At 35.4% G+C, this 19,078-nt stretch overlaps 1 protein-coding gene across 3 annotated transcripts in view; it reads left to right on the forward strand.

Annotated features, from left to right (window-relative positions):
- Positions 1 to 19,078, forward strand: part of PRKACB (protein kinase cAMP-activated catalytic subunit beta) — a 66,739-nt gene that overhangs the window by 13,899 nt on the left and 33,762 nt on the right. Inside the window, exon 1 of one of the 3 annotated variants that reach the window (XM_066325123.1) lies at positions 17,798 to 18,096. The exons of the other annotated variants lie outside the window; for them this stretch is intronic. Coding sequence (XP_066181220.1) covers positions 17,910 to 18,096 — 187 coding nt within the window. The 5' untranslated portion in view covers positions 17,798 to 17,909. Of the gene's footprint in view, positions 1 to 17,797; positions 18,097 to 19,078 lie in introns of those variants that run through there. 3 annotated transcript variants of the gene reach the window in all.

The raw sequence follows: 19,078 nt of genomic DNA on the forward strand, positions 1-19,078 counted from the left end.
TTGCTTCAGAGGTTCTCATTTCTTTGTGTAGTTGGAGGAGGGTTATCTGAATCAAAATTACTTTCCTGCTGCAGCAGCATCAACTTTGCAGTATCCTACGAGACAATATGTAATCACAACAAAAACAGTGTTTCATTTTTATAAATGTACTTACTGGGGTGGTTTCATGGTCCAAACACAGAGTAGTTGTCACAGCATTTGATAATTTAGAACAGAACATAGGGAACTGCAATGTGAAGTACTAAAATATTGTGCTTAGACTCAGACATTATTGCAGTTTAAAAAGTACTTCCAGCTAATCATTCTGTTCAAGTACTTCTTCACTGGTGATAGTATTTAAGAAGGGATGGCAAAATGAGAACAGTTTTGAAAGATGACCTACAAGCAGATATAAATCTGGTCCTTGAAATTTTTACAATTTCAGAAGGCAAAAATGTAGTCCTAATGGTAGTCTAACATTTATAGATGCTTTATACTGAACTATGCATACTTAATGTATAGATGGAATTAATTTAACTGAAGGAAGAAAAGCTCTGAATGAGGGCAAGAAATTTTCCTACCATCACCCCTTAATGATTTTTCAGTTTGGAGGAAGTGAGGAGAAGGATAACAGTTTTAATACAGCAAATATAATTCTGCTTTTGGCAAGATCATTGTTTGTAAGCATTTTATTGTATTTTGATCATGATGTTGGTGAGAGGTACATTGGAATTGAAGCTAGGAAAATGGGACAAAACAGTGGTTAATGCATCAAGAGTTGCATCTTAAAGCATTCATGTGATAGGAGTTTAAAATTCTGTAGTATATATGAATATTCTGTGGACATTGTATGTGACATACTTCAGGAAAGCTGGTATCAGTTTTTACTGGTAAAGGCACAGAAGAGTGGAGATGATGGCCAACTCTTGTTCCATTCTTATCTTAGTCACCAATTTTGCTTAAGTGGCCAAAATAAGAAAAGGTCTGTTTCAAGAGAAGGTCTTTTAATATACCACGGGGAACTTTTTAAAGCATATGTATTTGATTCATTTATATAAAAGGAAATAAAGTGTATCTGAAATATTTTTCCTCTTAGAAATTTTTTTTTTTCCATTTAAGTCTCAGAATGTGTGGGTCATACTGCTATTCCAGATAGCATTAATTTTGATCTGAAGATAACGATATGTATGTAAGGGCCCCATAAATAGGCCATAAATAATTTGTAGTCTGTGGCGCTGGTGTGGTAGTGATATTGTGAATTTGTGTGTCTGGTTAAGGGTAGAAAAATTTGGACATTTATGTTCAAAGTTGATTTTTTATAAATTAAGCCATTAATAGGTAAGGAAAACATTTTTTCTTACATGAATGTTTTAGCCTCACAAAAGCATTTTTAAGAAGACTTTCACTTTAAGAAACTTTTCACTTCAAGAAACAAAATCTTCTTAAAGTGAAATTTTCTGGTCCTCTGTTAGACAATGCAAGTATAATATTTTCATTAATTCAAGTTACATGTTGCAGTATTACTTGTTGATTTATTAGCAAAGAGAATCTGGCTTAGCAACAAATTAATTTATGAGGGTCAAGACAGTTTGTCTTAAATCAGTGTTTCTGTTGTAGTATGTGTAACAACATAAAAGATATATCTTTGCTGTATTTTCTTCACCTTCTTCCCATTGAGTGATTTCAATGACACTGTTAGGATTCTCACTAAAAGAAAATACTTTCTTGCCAACGAGCATTGATACACCATGCATCTGCCTTTTGTTTTGTCTTCTAAAGTCTGGTATAGAAAGTATTGTGGGCAAGCAAGATTGTCATTCTTAGTGAACTTTACCCCTCAAACTATGCACCTGTTCAGGTAATATTTAAAAAGAAAAAGGACATGTATCCCTTGTTGAAACAAGGTGCCATGGGATGTTTTTAACAACTTGTATTTCAAGAATACATTTTTATTTCATATTACAGGATAGTTAATTGAGTTGCTTTAAATAGTAAACAATGATTACTAGTGTGGATTAAAAACCTATGCATTTTAATATTTTTAACTACTAGATATTAGTTAAATTTTGCTTTGCTTAGAAGTAAAGGTTTCATTATTTATGTGTCTCTTTTGGTATCTTACTTTGCTTGGTAGGAGTAGAATTATTCAAACACTTCTTACACTGTCTGTTCTTATCACATTTCTGATATTATGGGCTGAGTAGATTTCTAGGGAAAATGAAGGCTAGAAATGCAGCTTTCCTATCCTTGGTAAATTAACCAAAAAGTCCACCAAAACTCAAACTAGCTAAATAGATGTTTTCAAAATAAAAAAAACCAGGCAGCTCACCAGTGGAATATTTCAGGAAGGAGGACCTGTGTACCTGTGTATCATTTGGGGAAGATGAGTGTATGTTGTTTCTGAGGGGAGTCAAACACACAGCAAGAATGCCCCAGAGAGAGTTTGAGTAAATAGTGGAAGACGGCCTGTGAAAAACACAGCAAGGCATTTTTTAACTGAGCATGGCTAAAGAAGCATTGTTATGGACTTCTCACGTTCGTTTCTTTGTACAGGTAGAATTTTATACATTCTTTATAAATACCCAGGGTTGAGTCAGGATAATCTGCAGAGAGCAGCATTTCTGTTCAAGTGATGAGTGGATGATGGAAACAGGTAACCTGCTCAGGTCAAGTACGTAGCAATGTGCACTTGTGTGAGGAGCATGGGTTTGGTTGGTTTTTTCTTGACTGGCAGAGCTGTAATGATATGTACTGTCCAAAGGTTCTTTTGCTGGATCACCTAGTTCTTTGCCTTCATTTTATGGTTTAGTGTTTCTGTCAACAGGCCAAGATGTGACTTTTCAGGTGATACATAATTTTTTTTAAAACACATTGCTTTAAACTATTTTCTGTTGAAGTTCCATATGAAAGTTATCTGATTTGTTACTGTACGTTAAGCAATGCAGTGGGTAGAGAATAAAATAAAGCTTCATTTTCCTCCCTGCTTGTTTTCTTCCTGTTCTAGTAGTTTTGATTTCTGCTTTGTGAAATAGGCACCCAAATACCATTTCCTCATTGTGGAGATAAAAAAGCAGCAGTACCTATAGCTGAAAAATCATATGGTTTAAATAACTTGTCACAGAACAAGTATAGTGTCTACTCTTCAAGGTATAGTAGCCTTTGGCAGCAGCTCATCCTGATGCTGCTAAAGGCTATTTCATCCTGCCTCCAGGGTTCTGTGGATCTTTCCAAAGATTGGTTGATCCATGTCAACCAATACATTTCCTATACACTGCCTGATCCTGAGTGAGTGTCAGGATAATTCCATACATTGTTCTTTAGGAAGTACCAGTCTGTGGAAAAACGAATCCATGGCTATATCTGTGTTTCAAAGAATGTGTAAACAAAGGCCATGCAGAGGTTATTAAAAGAATACTAATTCTGACTTTCTTAATGCCTTTGAATGCCAAAATGTGAAATATAAGTTATGTCTTTAAAACATAGTTTTGTGTTTGAATTAAGTTATGTAGACAAGTACTTGTTTATACAGTTTGATTTGTAAATATCTTCCTATGGAAAGACAGTAAATTTTACTAGTCATTGTCTGTATTCATAAATATTCATAACTAGTATGAATATTTATGAATACAGACTTTTACTATATTTATATATAAAAGTATTTATATATACTATATAATAACATTTACTAGTTATTGTCTGTATTCACAAAATGTAAAAAAGTAAATATATATTTTTATATAAAAGTATTTATATATACTATATAATAACTTTTACTAGTTATTGTCTGTATTCATAAATATTCATAACTAGTATGAAAATAGGCTGATAGTGGTTTAGTTGACTTTATCCAGTGTCACCTAAATTCCTGGTTATTATTTTTAGAATGTACAATAAAACTAAGAGGTAGCTTTTTCAGTGACATAGTTTGTAGCTTGCATATTTTTATGTTCAAGTTAGAGGAATTGATGAAAAATTTTGGGAAGAAATCTATTTGTATAAATATTATATCAAATTTAAGAGAGAAAATTTGGGATCAGAAGAAGAGAATAGGTACTGTGATAAGCCTTTGATAATGCCCTCTGGAACTCTTACGGAGTTGTTTTTCAAAACTCAGAAGTACTCCTAAAAATCTCATTAGAAGCCCACCCATCAGTGTTTTGTATGAATAACAGAAATGTGTCATGCTCTGGTATCACAGTATGAAATTGTTTGTAGATACTATTCCGCTTTTATCTGAGGTCAAACTGCACTATTTGTTGACCTTCCTACTTAGGCTTGATGCACTGAAAATCTGGGCAGTTAAACTTGGGAGTCATATGATTGTCTAAATCCTTACTTCTCATTTGCGATGTTCCAGAAAAAACAAGGCAGAGGCAATGCAATCAGGCTTAACAGTCCTGTTGCTTTTAACCATTTCTGAATTTCTGTTGGGAAAAGCGTAGCTTTTGGGAAAATAATTAGCTTTTAAAATTAGTTGGCACTATTAAGCAGCTTTCATCTGTAAACTGGCAAATAACTGAAAATATTTATGCAACAGTCTATTCTTTAAAAGACCTAGGCATACAGCAATACAGTGAAGTGACTTCTTATAATTACCTTTGGCTTGTAGTAACACTTCTAGTAACTTAAAAGAACGTGTATCTTCATTTTTTTGCCAGTCATACATTTAAATTGGCAGTCTGTTACAGAGAGAAAACTATACCTTATTTTATGGCAATTAGTATATCAATTTACTTCACGTTCTCAAAGTGCTTATTAATTTTAGCTCAAAATAGATCAAATGTACCACATGTGACTGCTGTATCATAATACTACATTTCTATTTTTAAACCTAAATGGACTCTGGGAAAGTACTTTGCAAACTTTTGGCTTCTACTGCAGAGCAGGTTTCCCATCTGTTCCTGGGTAAAGTGCCTCCTAATGGGGTCCTGGAGTATCTGTTCATCTTTCTGGCCATGTTTCAAACTTTTATGTTCGTTCATAAAAAAACCCTGAAATAAAGTCAGGTGAATTGTGTAAATTCTTCAAAATGAGCAAGCTGGAGAAACTTCATCTTCTTCATTTCAGTCCTGAAAATGTTCAGATACTGCAAGGGAAAATGAAATTTATGCTGGAAGTCATGAGCTCAGAATCATATTAATGGTATTTTGTTTTGAAAATGTTTTCTCTGTGAACTTAAGTTCAACCAAAAGAAAAATGTTTGTTTCCCTGTAAGTGACAGGCTTTTCAAAACTTATTAATCTCTTATAAAAATCAGTCTCATATTAAAAATATATCAGCTATTGGAAAGCCAACAGCCTTTACCTTTCTTACTCTGCAGTGATGGAGTCATAGCTCAAAAGTTATGTATAGATTAATATTTATTTTGTAATGGCCAAGTAGGATCTCTTTATCCCCACTGCACGTGGTTCAAGTTAAATGTTAGGACATTTCTATCAGTCTCACGTCGTCAAATAATCACAGTCATGAAAGTGGGTAAAGAGAGAGTCATCAACGCAATAAGGAATTTTAGTAATTTCTAGGTTAAGGCAGCTGTAGAATGCAACAGATGAGTCTTAGGAGAGCAGGTAAAATGTTACTGAGCTGTTGGTTTCATGGCTCTGTCAGAGCATGCAGTGGTCTTGTACACTGATTGTAGTTGGGCTTTTGAGCATGAATGTGTGTAATTCCCACTTGTAGTAGTTCAGTCTGGAAGTTACAAAGACAAAAATACCAATGACAAGCTGCATCATAGATACCAGTATTTAAAAACACATCAGAAAGGAATATTATTTTTGTAGTCTGAGCTGTGTCATAGTTTGGGGTCCAAAGGAGTACCTTTAGGTGACACACACTGACAAATGCTAAACTTTGAATGTTTTGATGGCTTAGCCTATGAGCCAGGGAGCAGAAGTGCTTTTCTGAAGTCACTTTTTGTGTTGTAGTCTTGGCTCTGGCTGAAGAGATAGCACCCCAAGGTCAGATTTTTTGGGTTTTTTTTAATTTTATATGAAGACATCAAGATATTACTGATGCTGTAGCCACTAAGTTTTACAGCTTAAATGTCTTAATCAGTATCTGTAGTAACATCAGATAAAAATGAAGGCTAGCAAACATTAGTGTTTGAGAAGTTCATTTTCCTAGCATGCCCAAAGTTTGATATTCATTTCCTGAGTTAGTTATAGCCAAGTCATAAGTTGCTAAAATACTGAAGAATATTAAATAATTGGGTGTTTCATCTTTCCTTTATGCCCAGTTGGCAGTCAGTAACTAAATTAAGCTTTCCTTTCAGTTTGAGAACTAAAAAGATTTGAGATAATAAGATTGTGTTAAATCAGTTTTTGGCCTTTGACCTTCTAAAATGAATATCTAAAACAGAATTAAGGGTGAAGTTGTATAGAGACATGGAATATTGTCCTTTAAATTTAAATGGATGAAAAATTGGGGCAGGAAGAGGTTAGGCCATTTTTCTTCTCCATGTACAGTGATAGGCCAGATTTTTATCTAGAAAAATTTTGCCTACGCTATGCTCTTGGAGGCTTGAATTGTGCAACTTTTTTTTAAATAACATGAGAGAATAAAATTCTTTTAATTGTTTGAGACTACTGGTGAAGATAACTTTTCTTGCTATTGAACTTACCCTCAAGCTCAGGTTTTGCCTTCACTCACCGTAGTGGTTTCAGATCAGAGGCCTCACTCTGTCCTTCCTTAGCTCCTTGTTTCATTTTTACCTCTGCCTTGTGCCAGCTCCCTAATGCAGTCTTGCATCAGTTCTCAATTCTTTGCCTGTTGGCCCTTCCTCTGCTTTTTTTTGCCTTTCCTCCTCCCAGTTCTGTTGCAAAATTCTAATTTTTGACCAAGTGTTGGTGACATTCTGATGTAGTCTAATATTGTTATGTTCCCCATGCTTGTGTCATACTTGTTCCTGAAGTAGACATTTACTGAGAGAGAAAAGAATATTTTAATTTTAAGCTGTGTTTTAATGGCTCACTAATTACTTGTAAGCAAAGAAGCAAGCCTAATTTCCTTTATCTTTAATATTTCAACCTGTTCTAGCAATAATTAAAGTTGCTGGTGTAAATAGGTCTTGATAATAATCCATTTCACTCAATATGTTTTTTTCGGAGGCCTTAATTTGGGGTTTATTTGATTTAGGACAAAAATCAGACTTTATTGAATAAGTCTTTTTTATGTGTACTTATAATTCTCTTAATTTTTAATATGTCAGCCAATTTATGTTGTTTACTGTCAAAAGTGTGATGTTAATCCGACTTCTTGTCTGATGCAAAAAAAATTACAGCAGCATTTGAACTTGAGGATGCGAATTTAAGCATGAAACATCAAAATAAGTCTTATTTTTAATTTAAACAAAAAAAGGTCAATTTTATTTGAAATTGTTTCCATGTGTAAGTCTGAGTTTTCTGTTGAATTTCAGGCTACAAATTATTTTTAGACTACATAAATTAATGAGAACAGATGGAATGTATGATTAAAAATTTTGGCATATTAAGCAGCCAGGCTGAACTGAAAAATGCTGGAATGTATAATATGTGGAACAAAATTATATTGAAGAGGTATTTGCAAAACCAGAGGTGCAAAAGAATTCTGTGCAGAAAGGCAGAGAGAACATCTGAGCTCAGCCTCCACAGCACACTGCAGAGGACATGAGTGGTCTCTTGTCTAGCCTGTGTCCAGTCGTGCGTCTGATAATTGAATCTCTAGATGTGTGTTCACTCCTTTAAGGGAGTGAAACAAATAATTTCAACAAAAACTCTCCAAATGAGAGGGAGGAGGAGGGAAAGGTTTTCAAAATACTGTGTAATATCTGTATATTCATGTAACAGTGTTCATATATGATGTTCAGAAGTAAAATATTTACTTAGCGACATGAATTGCATTTTTAATAGTATTGAGAAGAATTTTTCTTTGTCAAAAAGGAGAAGAGTTAGAGGTTCATGCTGAGTTTGCTGCCCTGCTATTTTCATACCTATTTTAGGTGACGGCAAGCCTTTTGTTATCAGGATTGTTAGTTATGGTTTTGTTTGCAGTTCTTCTGAAAGTATGCTTTTCTTATCTATATTCCTCGACCTGGTTGCTTTAAGTAGAACAAAATTTGTACCCAGAATATCAACTTTTCTTTCCTGTTTCTTAGAGTGAGTATATATGTACCCATTTTTCCTTAGAGCTAGGAAGGAAGATAAACTTGGTGTTTCAACATGAATGGCAATGAGGCTGCAAGTTTTCCAGCAATGCATAAGTGCATTGTTAGCCTTGCACAACTTTACAGAAAAATCATATATCGGCAGTGTTTAAAAAGTTGCAATAATACTTTGCCTTATTTGACTGATAAATTAAGCTGATATTTTCTTCTGAAAGTGTCAGCTTTACAGAGACAATGGAATGCAAATGTCATATGTTACCTAATAATATCTAAGTGCTCATTTTCGCTTCAGGTAAGTATTCATTTAGGTTTTTATTTCTTGTAGTTTAAGTATTGTGCTTTTTTTTATTGTATTAGAAAGGTGAGGAGAGGGCTCAGTTACTGCAGTTACTAAGTTCATTATTTTGATACTTCACTTAAATGGGATGCCATGTGTTTCCTTCCACCCACCCTCCCTAGAGTGGAAGAAGGTGGATCTTATAGTGGAAATAAGTTTAGAAAAATTGCCCAATGTAGTGCAACTGTTACCTCATTTTGGCAGTTGGCAGTTTTCTTGGGTAGATTTTAACTTGAGAGGAATTGGAAGAAAACCAGAACCTTCCCACATGCCATGTGACTCCCAGAAATAACAATTCTGTATTGAGCTTGTTAGGAAGAGCTATGAGCATCTGAGACTGGCTCACAGTGAAACATGTTTGTTCTTCCAGGAGGAAGAAATTAAGCCTCTGGCTAGTTACAAACTTTTAAGCATTTTTTTCTCAAAATGGTTCAAGTAAGTTAAGATAAAAAATCAAGAGACGTCTTCCAGCTCTGCTAAATTAGAGAGATTTTTATTTCCCAGAAATAAGAAGGGCCTGTATGCTGCTATCATGTGATAGACTTCACCCATTCAAAATAGCACTATTCCAAACATTTTCTTTATTTTGGAGTAATCATTATTAAGATGGCCTATCCTATGATGTGACCACTGCCAGATAGAGGATAGCATTCCCAGTTATTAGCAGGAGGGCCCTAGATGGTGGAGCCTGTTTGGCAAATGCTCTGCTCTCCCTGTGTGCATCTGCAGTGGCGGTGTGCGCTGAAGCACATGGTGGTCAGAAGAGTCACAGTATCCTTGTTCAGGAGGGTATGGGGTTGATTGTCACTGCCTTGAGAAGATGATTTTGTTGGCAATTCACAGTATGCAACACACTGGTTTTCAGAATGCATTTTTAATTACTCTTTGCTCTTATTTCTCTTTAGAGAAAATTAAAGGTAAATACAATTACAACTAATGGATGTTCTTGTATCTAATTAAAAAGTAGCTTCAAGATGATTTACTGTGGTTTGCCTGTCACTTTAAAGTTTATATTAAACTTAATTTAAAATTATGTCTTTATTTGATTTAAATAATGTTACTGTGGAAAAGTTTATTCTTTGTGAAATCTAATGGAGTGAGCTCTATTACAAGTAGCCAGCATAACAAAAATCTGCTTCTTAGAAAGAAAATATATGCTTTTTAAACAAAATGCAGAATTCTTAAACTTCTCAAAATAAAAATATTATGTATTATCAAGCACTCATTCTGCTCTAAAAATAAGAAAAGATGTTATGTTCAGCACAGCTTGTAAGTTATTCTCTGTAAGTTCTGGTGAAGAAATCATTAGTTTCTTCTGGTCTTTTTTTTTAAAAAAATCTTTGATCATGCTGCTTTGAATGGGAAAATACAATTGAAAATTTGAGGATACAATATTAAGGAATTGTATCTTTGCTGACATTCATATTGCATGTGGAGCTGGCATGCCATGTGAATTGGTTTGACTTTGTTCAGAGAATTACAAAAATTAGTATATTTTGTCCACAAAAAAGAAGAAACATTATGCATTTAATCTTGTAATGTTTCTTTACTGAAAAGTGCCTTTTGCTTTCCTGTGCTTTTAAACAAACATAAAACCAAATTAAATATACTTGCAGTCACGTATGTATCTCATTCTTTGTAAATGGAAGGGTGAAAGTTATCTTTTGACCGTTCTATCTCTCAAAACGTTAGTTGTTTTGGCATTTGTTGTTAAGTAAAACTTGGGAATGCCACAAGGTTATGTGGACTGAGAAGCAAAATGCTTGTTGCTTACTGCTAAACACATTTCATAAATAGCAAAAGGCAAATGTTTCATTTTAAGAATTTTTTTTAACTTGGTAAAATATTTCTGTTATATCCAAATGTAAATACTATTAAGAATATATTCAGTCAAATAAAGAGAAACTCACCTTATGTGAAATAAATTTAATATAAATTAGAATTTTTAAATTAAAACCCATCACAAATAGGGAAAAAAAGTACTTTCTATGAACTTTGTTACTGCCTCACAAAGAAAAATAGCCAGTAATTAGAAGGTTGGTGTGTGAATTATTTCCCCTCTAAAAATCTGAGATATTCAGTTGTGTTTATACAGCACATTACAGATGAATGACTGAGAACTAAAATTTTCTGATCAGTATTATAGGTTTTGTACCTCATGCTTTGTTTGGTCTTAAACCAGCAGATGGCATTTGTTACTCCGTTTAAGTGCAGCCTAACATGTATTTTGTAAACAATACGTAATTAACTTCAGTATGTAGAGAAATCTTATTTTCTGAGCTGTGCTTCTGATGCCTCTGCAGTCGTGCAAGTTCCTCTAGTTGAGATTCCACTTAGCACAAGGTGTGTTGTGCAAACTCTGAAATGCCCTCTTAGACATTCTGCAGCCTCTTGTCCTGTGGCCAGCAGCATTCTCTACTTTTCAGGGTTTAATGCCCATGTTCCAATCTAGCTGCTGTGAGGGACAGTGAGTGCTTCACTTTTCCTCTGTTTTGTGGGGTATCTGAAGCTGAGGAGGCTGGTAGGAGTGGAGGGACCAGGGACCTCTAGGGCAGCCTGTAGTCTGGTGAGCCCCTGGAATACAGGGGCTGTGTAGTGGTGAGTGCATCTCTGCAGCCCATGGCCAAAGGTTTTGTACTTCAGACTGTATTTTATGAAAGCTGCTACTGTGTTCTAATTTGCACTCTGTACTCCTTCAGTCTATGAAAAAGCACTATCCCTTTCAATAGTTACTTTGGTTTGCTTTCTTTCTTATTTGGATATTTTTCTAATTGAACCTAAGTGTCATATAATCAAGAAACACTCCAGTTTTGGAGGAAAACTAAGGTATGAATTTAAAATACTTAGCTCAAGGTGGAGTCGTTTGGTTTGAGTTATTTTTTCCCCTAGGAAGTGTGCTGGCAATTTAAAATGTAGATTGGCTTCCTGAAAGTGTTACTAAAATGTCTCTGGTTACTCTAGTATTTAGCATTCTGGTCTTTTATTGTACAGTACAGATCTGATAGTGAAGTGTAGCTGCTAATGTAGTGAATACTTTTAGCCTATGAGACTTCAGTTTAGGTGAACGTTTTACTGTTGTCCTTTCTCTTACTTCCCATTATTCTGTGTCAAAAATGATCTGTAAACAGGACTCCAGATCTCTCAGGGTTAATAATAATTCATTGTGTGCAGCACTCTGATTCAGGACACATAATGCATAATGTGTCCTAGGAAGAGGTTTTGGAACCTAAGTGTGCCTCATATGGGGCAGTTCCTTACAAGTTCCTTTAGCTAAGTAGATAAACCAAGGAAGGATAGACCAAACCTGTAGATTTTGGAAAAAGTAGAGCTCCTCTACCCAAAGCTTCCTGTAGCCAAGATCTTTCCACAGCAACTTCGCACCTGCAGGAGCCTTTATGGTTCCTTTGAGAGCCAGATCTTCAGCATCTTTGTTCTGATGAGAATGGCCAGAATGGAAGCAGGGAGCTTCTCCTTGAGCCCAGTCAGATACTGAGCAAAATGTCTGCATGGTTCTTCTAATTCAAGAACTTCAGCTTACTCATTTTGATTCAGTCACCCATTAATGCTCAATATTAATCAACAGTAGTAATTAGTTTGATAGAAATTAAGTGAACCTTTATTTGCTGTTAAAACCTTTATTTGCTGTTAGGTTTTTTAGAGACGCAGAGTAACTGAGTTCATGCTAAATTGCTTCACAATTTAACCTTGGATTTTAAAGTCCATACACTTACATGTTTTTTCTAGACCTCATTGGTTCAAAAGCAAAAACAGCTTACTCCTGGCAGAGTACTATTCTGTGTAAATATAACAAAAAACACTTACATAGGTACTTTCTCTTTTATTTCAAAGTAACAGGGTTTGTGCAAAACTTCTGAATGGCTGTCAAAGTGTCATAAATAACTACAGAGGGTTATTTGAGCAGTGTGTGATTTGGAAGGGCATGGACACCAAGCAGATTTCACCAGTACTTCCAGATCTCTCGTATTTATATGAAAGCAGCTGTTTCAGAGATGGTTCCTGGCTAACCTTTGTTTTATTATGGAGCAATTGTGTAATTTTTATTCACATTCTGCTAATGTCAATCTTGCAGACTGAACTGTAGTATTGGGAACCATCAGTGAGTACAGCATCTTGAAGGAAGCTGTGAGACAAGTATGGAGCAAGGTTTTCCTCTTAGGAGGGAAATCCAGTTGTCTTTGGCAGATTGCACAGTTTTGTTGAAGATTTGCCTTTTGTACTGAGAGAGTTCTCCGTCTCCTTCTTTCAGCACTAGATTTGGGGCTGTGACTACAAGGTATTTGATTTCAAAAAGACCAGATAATGTGTTGGTAGAAATGAAGAAAATTGTATTGCTGCCATGGTGTGTGTCCATAGAAAAATCTCAATATCTTAGATGATGAAGTTGTCAAATTTTGTCAAGAGAACTGTTGGGAACAGTAAGAACTTACAGATTACATATGAAAAATTGGATGCTGAATTTGTCATTTTTCTTTCGTTTTTTGCTCCAGGTTCTCACTTAGTTTTTATTCATTTTGTATCATCATGGTTAACAAGAAAATGATGCTGTTGGACTGTGTGAGCTTAAAATAATGCTTCTTGATGAGAGCTGATGGTGTTAAATGTGTGCTGCAGTTAAACTGGTGTACAGTAGATGCCAGTAGAGACCTGCGGAGTCAAAATAGAAATATGACCAGTGTTTCCATAGCAACAACTTCCTCCTGGCAGTCCTATTTATAGCAGTGCTGCAGTCCCAGCCTCAGTGCAGCTCTCGGAGGGACTCTCTAGGAAGGGTTAACCTTGTTAGAAAAAATGTAGGCAAAGAGACACACTAAAACTCTCTGGGTTTGCTTTCTTGTGTTTTATTAAACAATGAAGTTACTGATTGTGTTTATTTTCTTTATGGACATTTTGAAAAATATCTTTGTTTCAAAATGGAGAGCCATTAAGGCTGTAAGCTGTGAGCAAATACTGCTCCTCCTTCCGTGTGTTTAAGAAGAAATGCAGCCCAGTGGAATAGTGCTAGATGTACGGTGAAAATCAAAACACATCTGCTTTTTCAAGAGCCTTTTTCGGTCTTTTTTTCTACCCATAATTCCTTCTGAAATATGCATGCCTGGCAAGACTCAAAATGGATTGTGTTCAATTACATAATTTCGGATGAAAATGTTGGGGGGGGGGTTAAGTTACAAAAGGGCTATCTGTATACTTTATTTTACATCCTTTTCTCTCAAGGTTTATATAACAGCTAGAAAAATGCCACACATATTGCCTAAGGCTTATAGTACAGACATTAGGGTTTTTAGTATATATAGTGTAAAAAATTCGAGAGTTGTTAAATGCTTATTAACTTCTGTATTTACTAATTCAAAATTAGATACTTAAATTGTTTTCTTTATATGAAATGTGTTAGCTGTATCTTTCAACTTAAAAATACTTTATTGGTCAGTTAGAGACCAGCAAAATTTGGAAAGGTCCCCAAGCTCTTAAAAATGGAGGATACCTCACTAACACTTTGTATCAAGTAATTGCTGATTCCTTTAGTAATAAATAATAAATGCTGAAGTTGGATTTTCATCTTTCATTCTTGAAATAACTGATGCATAAAGGAGAAAATGTGTTTCATCAAGTCATCAATTTTTAAAGCAAATAAATAAACTTTCTTTAACCTCTAGGGAAAAAAGTTCTTTATTAGATTTGTTTAAGTTATTTTTTCTATTGATTACAAAAAAAAAAAAAGGGCAGAAAATGTTGCAGTATGTCTCTGTAATACAGATAGAGGCCTCCTGTGAAAAAGATATTTCAATTTAAAACAGTATGTTTAATATTTCAAGTAAGATAGAATATAGTATTTTTATTTAGAGAACTAGAATGTGAAACCAGAAAAATACTGTTTCAAGATTCGGAATTAAAACCTAAATTTCATTTAGCTGTAGGTGATCTGAAATTTGTTTTGTATTGTAAACCCATTTTTCTAGATCCTGTAAAGGAATAGATTTAATTGTCTTAAAAACTCTTGTCCTTGACTGCAAGATTCTCAGGGTTAACCTTCATTAAACACTAGAGAATGATGTTATTTGTACAGTCCTGCTTTGCCTGAATATAGAAAAATGCACACATTATCCTTTAAAAATATTTAAAACTATCTCTAAGTAAAGTTACAACACATGGTAACATGCTGTTACTCAACCATCTGGGTCCTTTGAGGAGAGGAGTGTTCTCTCTTTCTTAATCCTTCATTTTTAAGGCTTGACTGGTACGGTAGAGTTTCTTCTTAGAAATTGAGCAATATTGTTTTAGCAGAGATTGTTAAACATAAATTGTCCATATAGCTTCCTGGTAGAATATTTTTCAGCACGGGGCTGAAGATACGTGGCTGCGTTATAGTGCTGTGTGTTGTAACATGCCACAGGGCATCAGCCCCTGGGAAATCTTCCCAAGGTTGTAGGTTGGCCATCAGGAAAAGTATAAATGGCTTTGTTGCCTTTATCAGCTTAGACGACTGCTGTGTTAGCCCTTGTCCTTGGCTATCATCATGATGTTGCTTTTTATAAAATTGTGGAGAGTTTTTACCGAAATATTGTTTATCAAAATACCAGAATTTGCACATGCAATGTTCAAATTCAGAGTTGAATGTCTTACCACTCTGGGTTTTTGAATGTGTTTTAAAATTTTGCCAAGATTTGGTGGTTGGAAGATAGAAAAAAAAAATCTCTGAAGGAAATTAACATTTCATTTTTGACTTTGGCTGAAAGAAATTGGAACTTCATTATCTCTTACAGAACAGAAATTTCAGATTTTCTTGCATTCTGTTCTTCCTATATCGCATATAATTTACTTGATGTAATAATTAATCGGAAGATCAGTGTGTCAATAAGATAAAAGATTAAGTAAAAGGAACTAGGAAGTTCTGCCTTTAAAAATCATGGACTTCATTTGAAAACACTGAAAGCCATGTGAGATGTGGGTTTATATGGTATTTTTGTATTGTCATTAGGCAATGCCAGTCAATGCCAAGAGTTTCCTAGATTAGGAAAATGTATTACTATCTGTGAAAATGTGACCAGCACTTTCTTTTCATGTTTTATGTGTGCAGAACTTCTGTAACTATGTACACTGGCAGTAGTTAATAAAATTCTGGCAAATTCCATCTTTCTAATAGGATTTCTTCTAATAATTCCTCTTTGGTGACATGTTTTTGCTTAAACCAGTTCTGTGATGTCAGAGTATGAGAATTTATCTTATTTTTGGCCCCTACCTCAAGTAGGGTGCATTTTGGGTGCATTAAGAGCTCTTAATTTTGATGGGCAGAGTTGCTCTGTGGCAGTTTCCACATCACTCAATGGACTCAACATGGCTGGCAGACTGGAACTTATGTAATGTGAATTTTGTAAATTACTGTCTTTCAGATCAGGGAAGCAAAATGGTTTAGTTGAAGACCAGTGTGAAAGATAAGACAACAGTAGTGGAAAGACTCAGAACCATGGGAGAACAGAGAGACAAGATAAGCATGCCATCATACCAGGTAGCTTTGTTTGCTAGAGAAAACAGCCAAGGTTAGAGAGAATATGAGTCTCTTGGAAAGATTCCCTCAATGCCCAAAGACTTGCAGTGAGCTACAGAGGGAGCACATCTTACGATTCCAGAGAGACTCTTCACCTCCAGAAAGATCACCACTCATGGAATAAGCATCTTGATGTTGTCTTAAATATTTTTTCTGCTGTTGTGTGGAAGGTGCATGGCCTTACCCTGTATTAAAGTGTTTGGTTATATATGGCATGTAATATATCCCCTCTGCCTATTTGTGAGCCCTGGTAAGGCAAACAGATCCCTCATGATCTTCACTACCTTTTGTTTCTGGCAGCAGCGCCTTGAACCAATGGGACGTTGTGGATGTCATAATTGGTCTTGGAACAGAGCAGGTGAAAGGCTGGAAGGCATGAGGTGGCATCCAGGGAAGGTTACAGCACCAGACCCTGATGGAGGAGTGGCCTGGTCACCACTGAGACACCTGATGCTCACCCGGATTAGCAGATGGCTCTGCAGAATGTAGGCATTTAGACAGTTGGTTCCAAATTTTGAACTGGAGAAAGAAGTTATATTTCCAGAGTATCTGGAGCCTGCAAGCACAGGGCATTCCTGGGCTTTGTGTAGAGTCTAGAAATGTAATGGGTTGTGCTGGCTGAGGCCAATCCCAAATGCAGCAGTGCCCATGAGGAAGAATGTAGCCTAATTTGTAAAATCTGTCTGTTGGCATTTTTATTATTTTATCATTGTCATGGGCAGTTTGTCAGCATGAGGGTTTTTTTCTGAGGCACAGGGCTGTTATGAAATGGTTATATAATGTCCAAAGGTAGCTATCTGCTGACTTTTGAAAACTATGCAGTGAGAAGTATGGTGGTGAAAAAGAGAGGTATGTCTTTAACGTGTGTTGACTGTAAGACAGGAGACAGATTGTGAAAAAGATATTTCAATCTTTCTTAAGAATAGCCTAAAGTTTTAAGATGCCACATTGTAGATGTGAGGAAACATATGTGTTTCCATTTTCACAAAAACAAATATTGAGTATTACCCATTGTAAGGATGCAAAATTACATAATTTGCAAATAATTGTAATGTTAAATACAGCTTTCAATTTATTTTCCTTATATTTTGTGCCATTAAAAATTACACTTTCTAGACTTACTCCACAGTTGAAAATACTAAGATTTCTTGTGAAAGAATGAAATCTTATCGGCAAAAAGTTAAATGTGTTTGCTTCATTTGCGGAGTAAGTAGTACCCAGTTTGAAAAAGTACAATGGTTGTGTCAATGTGCAATGGAATTCACCTTCTTCACTGATTTTATCCACAAAGGAGGAAAATAATGTGGGGTTTTTTTTCCTCAGTAATAAAATAAGTTTATTCAGTAATGTTTGCAAGTAACTTCCTTGCTTAGGAAGTTGATTAGTTGAAAGCATGAGATTACTAATGATTAAATTCCAACTGGTTATGTTTGCTGTGATGATGTAGTACTCCATCTTAATAACAGGGGAGGAACTGTAGCGCAGTTAGTTTTGGTTTTTTTTCACGTACGGTTGTGGTAAATTAAAAAAAATACCTATCTACTTTCTGATCTTTACTTCTGAACAGGTTGCTTGTAGTACTCTAACATAAAATGTATACTTAAATATGAAGTGCAATGCATTAAAAACCTATGAGAACACATACTAGAGAAATTATTGGGGTTTTTTTTTTAAAAAAACCAACACTTTTCGGTTTACATGAAAAGAGGCTTTTCAGTGTATAAACCAGTACATCATAGAGCTTTCCTTAACAGGAAGTAGAAGTGAGTCGTGGTTAGCCAACACTGCAGGCAGGAAGCTTGACACATGCAGAGCTTTTAGTGGCGCTGGGTTGTCCAGCTCCCTTCAGATGTTTTGTCTTTTGCTTTTGTGAGAGTGGCTGGTGCGTGTAGATGGCAGGGCACAGGGAGGTCCCCTGTAACCAGGGCACGGGGACGGCCACGGCGCTGCAGAGACTGGAGGGGTTCGCTAATCGCCTCTTCCATAGGCACTCCAAGAGTGGTGCGCATGAGCAGAAAGCGGCTCTGGAACATGAGAGCCAACAGGGCTCTGAGTTCACTGCCCAGTGGGACGAATCAAGTAAGTGTGGGGAGGGGTTTGCTTCTTTTATAGGTGTTTGTTCTTCAGTTTGCCTCGTGAGTGAAGTGTGGATGCTGATGTGTGATACGTCCTGGGGCAATTTTATGATTCATTACCTAAAGGTATTAATAGGAAGGAGAGTTTATTGCATCAGGCAGGGGGAGATGGGGGCTGGTTCATGGACTGGTGGCTGGCAGGAGAATTTATCCTGCATTCCTTCTTTGCTTTCAAAGCACAGTTGACTTGTTTTGGCGAGCCCCAACCCCAGTTCTTACTTCTGAATTAGCTACTTCATTTTCAAATTAAATCCGTGAGTTCAGCAGACATAGAAGACCTTAACTAAAGACTAAAGTGTTTAAACTTTGAAACAGGCAGATATTGCTGCCCAGATTAAAATTCTAATTAAAGGGATTTTCGTAATTCGTAGTTTTATTTTAAGGGATAAACACATCAAAAATGCTCTATATAGTGGTAAACAATATGAAATAGTGTTTGATTTTAACTATTACATATTAACTTCATGTGGGAATGCTGATTAGCTTTAATTTCTTAATTAGTGAACAGTTTACAGTATTATTTGTATGGATTAAAAGTTTTCATGGTTGTATTCTGAGTAATAAAAGAGATTTCAAAAAAAATCACAATCTAAATAAATTGACATTTGATTTTCTTTTTAATTTTAAAGCTGTGTAGTATTTTGCATAGCAATTCTTGTCTCTGGTTAAATACTCATTTTAAAATGTTACAATATGGTAATTTATGATAATTTTGTTCCAAATTTCAGATTCATTGATGGATTTGAGATAGCACAATTATTTCAGTTGAAGATAGGCCATGTTGGAAATGCTTAGCATCACAGTGTTACCATGAAGAAAATCAGTATTTATACTTCTTACTTGAAATTTAAAATATTATATGAGTAGGGAGTGAATCTATTCTCAGAGGATAAGCAGTAAACATGGAAGCAAAAAGGTGTTAATGC

Source organism: Sylvia atricapilla, chromosome 9 (genome assembly GCF_009819655.1).
Source record: "Sylvia atricapilla isolate bSylAtr1 chromosome 9, bSylAtr1.pri, whole genome shotgun sequence".
Classification (NCBI taxonomy): Eukaryota; Metazoa; Chordata; class Aves; order Passeriformes; family Sylviidae; genus Sylvia; species Sylvia atricapilla.